The sequence below is a fragment of the Pygoscelis adeliae genome, unplaced genomic scaffold (assembly GCF_000699105.1).
Source record: "Pygoscelis adeliae isolate BGI_AS28 unplaced genomic scaffold, ASM69910v1 Scaffold106, whole genome shotgun sequence".
Lineage (NCBI taxonomy): Eukaryota > Metazoa > Chordata > Aves > Sphenisciformes > Spheniscidae > Pygoscelis > Pygoscelis adeliae.
In genome coordinates this window covers 3,790,529-3,795,469 of record NW_008824939.1, presented here as the reverse complement: position 1 = coordinate 3,795,469, position 4,941 = coordinate 3,790,529, and the positions used below count along the sequence as shown (strand labels likewise).

Below are 4,941 nucleotides of genomic sequence, written 5' to 3'. Positions count from 1 at the left end.
AGCCTAGAGAAGAGAAGGCTTCAGGGAGACCTTACTGCAGCCTATCAGTACTTAAAGGGGCTTATAAAAAAGATGGCAGCAGACTTTTTAGCAGGGCCTCTTGCGACAGGAGAAAGGGGAATGGCTTTAAACTAAAGGGGGCTAGATTTAGACTGGATATAAGGAAGAAATTTTTTACGCTGAGGGTGGTGAAACACTGGCACAGGTTTCCCAGAGAGGTGGTGGATGCCCCATCCCTGGAAACATTCAAGGTCAGGTTGGACGGGGCTCTGAGCAACCTGATCAAGTTGAAGATGCCCCTGCCCACGGCAGGAGGGTTGGACTAGATGACCTTTAGAGATTCCTTCCAACCCAAACTATTCTATGATTCTATAATAAGCAGCGGAGGGGGGAAGAAGATGGAAAGAAGTAACCTCCAGGGAGGAAAAGGAGAGGCTAACTAAAGTCACTGAGAATTGATATTACATAGTTATTATTATCACTGTAAAAGTTGGCATAACACAAGGCAGAACAGATTCTTCTATGATTTAAGCAGGGCTCATAGCTCACTTCGCACGTTGCTGGAGTTGCACCTTTGGCTTAAGAAAATGTCTTGCAGCTTATACCTTAACTGTCTTACACTTAAGCTTCTATTTTACGTTTCACTATCATAAGATTCTCCCTAAAATACCGTCCTCAGTAGATTTTCATGGCAGTGCAGCTTAGTTTAACAAGCAGAGTGATTGTGTTCATTTTTAAGTGCCCCAAGTGCGGACTTGTTCAAGTGACCAGTTCAGATGTGATGATGGCAGATGTATCCCAGCAACATGGATCTGTGATGGTGATAATGACTGTGGGGATATGAGTGATGAGGATCAAAGACATAATTGTGGTAGGTGTTTAATGCAAATAGATACTGCACTTTCTTTGTTTGTCCTGCAGACATTTTTTAGAAAACAACGAACCAACCCCCAAACTCCCACCCCCTGCCAATTTTCTATCCATAAAGATGCACATTAAGCATGAGGTACACTCTTCCTGTACCTTCATTTTCATTATATTGAATTAAAATTGAATATTTTACTGATAAAAAAAAAATTGTTCTAATTTTGCAATTACTCCTCTTTGAATTGTTGAGTTCAAATGGAGATATAATTAACCTGGGTTGTTTGTATGATCTGGGCAGCAATAGCAGCTTCAGTGGAGATACTCCCTGATCGTCATGCGTTACATCTTGTGCATATTAATAATCACATGGTTTTGGCATAATTTCTTTAAAAGTTAGTGAACAAAATAAGTGTGGCTGTTTAGAGGGCAAACAAAGGGAAGAAGGTTCACCAAGCCTGGTCCTGCTCCTTGATTCTTTTAACAGCAGCTGGGATACACTTGCAGTCCTTGCCCTTTTTAACTGCAGTGGTGCTCCCTCTGTTTGCTCCCTGGAGCACAGAATACCTTGAAAAAAGCAGGGGATAGAGAGCCTAGGCCTTAATACCTGTTCAGCTCCCAGAAAATCTGGCCAGACACATGAAAAGCTTGTACTGAGAATCCAACAAGATCCAGAGTTCTGCACATGCCAGCATTGCCTAAGGAATCCTAAAGTGCTTTGGCTCCCAGTCAGCCTCCATGAAGAGCAATGCTCAGTGCAAATTAGTGGGGATGCATATGAGTTTTGTATATGAGAGGGTGCAGTGATGCATGGCTCTATTGTGGATTACAGGTGGATATCCAGGCTGTGTGTGTGAGCAGGGGGGGAGGGTGTTACATACACAGAGTATAACTTGGTGTGTCAGTAAACATGCTTTTCTTTCAGCAAACCGCAACTGCACAGCCACAGAGTTCACATGCGCCAACAATCGACCGCCACTCAGGAGGTGCATTCCTCGGGCGTGGGTGTGTGATGGTGATGCTGACTGCAGTGATGCATTTGATGAACACCAGAACTGCACACGAAGATCTTGCACAGAAAATGAGTTTACTTGTAGTAATGGCTTGTGCATCCGAAACACATACAGGTTTGTAACTACCTGAGCTGCTGCAGAAATTCTCAAAATTTGCTTAAAGTGAAGAAGCTAATTCAACCTTTTTTTCCCACTATTTAGTTGTTAAGTAGATCTGCGTATTGTAATGAAACTATTTATCTGCTCTGCATTCACGCATTAGTTTTAACTTGAAAATGCTCTGGAATTTTCTGTGTTAATATCCCCAGTGCTCACCATTAGTATTTAATAATTTTTATTGTGCCTAGTAACTTCTCCTGGGGTGGATCTGTTCAGCTTGTAACGCCTATGGGGAATACAAGCAGGACTCACAGGATCAGACTCTATATAATATGACCCTGATTTCTGAAAGTTTCTTGCATTGGAGCCAATAATATCTGACCTTCTTTGGAAATCAGGAGAGTGTATCTATCCATATGCCCTAGAGATAGTGATTGCCGCCTTATATTTGAAAAAAGTGTTCATTCTTCTTCAGATGTGACAGGCGGAATGACTGTGGTGACAGCAGTGATGAAAGGGGATGCATCTATGAACCATGTCAACAGCACCAGTTTACTTGTCAGAATGGGCGCTGCATTTCCAAGGCCTACATCTGCGATGGGGATAATGACTGTGGTGATGAATCTGATGAGCTGGAACATCTCTGTAGTACACCAGAAGCGACCTGCCCTCCCCATCATTTTAAATGTGACAATGGAAACTGCATTGAAATGGTTAAAGTCTGCAATCGGTTGGATGATTGCCTAGATAATAGTGATGAAAAAGGATGTGGTATGTGTAGATTTATTTGTACTGTCATTTAATTTAAAATGCTTAGGCAGTTTTAAAAAAAATGAACTCTTAAGACAATTGCTTAATTACAATCATATCTATTCTGTGGTTGTCTCTCAGAAGGATTGTAAGAAATGTATACATCTAATTCTTTGTTTTAATTAAATCATACTTATTATATACTGTTTTAACAAACCGTGAAAATTAGCTAATTATATAAACTAAATATAGTTTATACATTGTTACGTATTGCCCTTACATTTCCAAAATACACCATTCATAAGTGTATATTTTGCACTCCGTGTGTTTGGTGACAGACCTCAGAGGTGCTAGAATAATTTTATATTAGATTAGATTCTTTTCCTTGCTCCTTTTTACAGCAGCCCAGATTCATATTCAGCATTTTCAGGGGGTAGTAGAGAGAGAGAGACAGAGAGAGTATATCGGAAAGTGACTGCGCTATTTTCTCTGCTAGCCAGTTCCTTGAATAGAACTCCTTTCCTTCCGCAGGTATAAATGAATGCAGTGACCCTTCAATCAGTGGATGTGATCATGACTGTACAGACACACAGACAAGTTTCTACTGTTCTTGTCATCCCGGATACAAACTTATGTCTGATAAACGCACTTGTGATGATATTGATGAGTGCAATGAAACTCCATCAGTATGTAGCCAGATTTGTGAGAACACAGCTGGCTCCTACATCTGTAAGTGTGCCCCAGGCTATATCCGGGAGCCTGACGGAAAAAGTTGCCGGCAAAATAGTAATATCTCCCCATACCTTATTTTTAGCAACCGTTACTATCTGAGAAATCTCACAACAGATGGCCAGTCTTACTCTCTCATTTTGCAAGGACTGAGAAATGTGGTGGCACTGGACTTTGACAGGGTGGAAAAGAGGTTGTACTGGATTGATGTGGGGAGGAAGGTCATTGAACGAATGTTCCTAAATGGAACAAATAAGGAGGCAGTGATAAGTGATGATGTGCCCAACGGGGAAGGTATCGCTGTTGACTGGGTTGGCAGGTAAGAAAATATGTTTTCTGTCTTTCTGGGCTACTAAGGAAATGATGTGTGGGGGAGTTTATCTTAGGGTTTTTCTCCCACTTCATATGAAATTCCGAGTGAGTGCTGAAATAGTTTTGGATTGTGGATGCAGTCTTATACAACGGCTCTGGAATTGTTTATCAGCATCTAATACATTACAGAACACTTTAATTGCTGTCATATCTAGTATACTGAGGTTATATCAGTTACGCTCTCATCAATAATAAAGTAGTGCATATGACCCTTGGGAAAAACTTGTTAGGAAACCATTAATGAACAGACTAGGCAAGCAGGCAGGTGGGATGTTACATGTGGCTATGGGGTAGGCATTCTGAGCTTAGGCTCTTTATTCCTTTGCTAGCGATTGCTGAGGTTGGGATGCAGGCTTCACTCTATGCATAAACAATATGTTAGAACAGGTAACTAGATTCCAATGACATAAGTAATAATAAACATGAATGAAATTTAGTTCCTGTACCAATGCAAAGAGCATGTTTCTTTGCTCTGGAAAAATGCATCTTTAACTGACACTCAAACACCATGATCCACATTATTTGCTGTAAGGAGGGCAGTATAAGGGTGAGGTAATTGGAAAGTACTTTGCGTTACAGTCACTTTTTAATTGCCTGCTGTGTGTCAAAAAGTAGTCTGATATACTCCCACAGAAACTGTGTCCTTATGTGATGCCATCTCTGACAGGGTTCTTGGCTGTGTTTCATCAGGTTTTGCTTTCTGAGTGCAGTACTACCAGTAGGAAAAGTTTAAGTATCATGGATCAGACTCTGCAAAATAATGAGAATGGTTCAAGAAGTCACATTTGGAACTTATATGAGAGTGTTTATATGAATATGTCAATATAATAGTTTTTATTTTTAAACCACTTTGTCTCTAAACCTAATGATAATTAATATTGCCAGCAGTCCCAAATGCTTTATGATTCATGGAGAGCTGAGGAAGGAAAAGACTAATTTTAGCTGAAGTGGTCCTACTGCTCCATTACTAATACAGTTGCTGAATTATTTCAGCTACCATTAGTTATGTCTTCAGTCAGTTTTTGTTTAGGTGTTTCAGAAAGGCTGAAGGATGATATAACGGTGGATGAGGTTTTCTGCTCACTTTCAGTACGGGGAGAGGACTGGAGGATGC

General features: G+C 40.6%; 1 protein-coding gene across 1 annotated transcript in view; it reads left to right on the top strand.

Moving 5' to 3' along the window:
• The window catches only part of LRP2 (low density lipoprotein receptor-related protein 2), a 136,338-nt gene that overhangs the window by 95,135 nt on the left and 36,262 nt on the right, over window positions 1-4,941 (top strand). Inside the window, exons 47-50 of the mRNA XM_009325415.1 lie at window positions 740-871; window positions 1,790-1,991; window positions 2,452-2,747; window positions 3,258-3,774. Coding sequence (XP_009323690.1) covers window positions 740-871; window positions 1,790-1,991; window positions 2,452-2,747; window positions 3,258-3,774 — 1,147 coding nt within the window. The remainder of the gene's footprint in view (window positions 1-739; window positions 872-1,789; window positions 1,992-2,451; window positions 2,748-3,257; window positions 3,775-4,941) is intronic.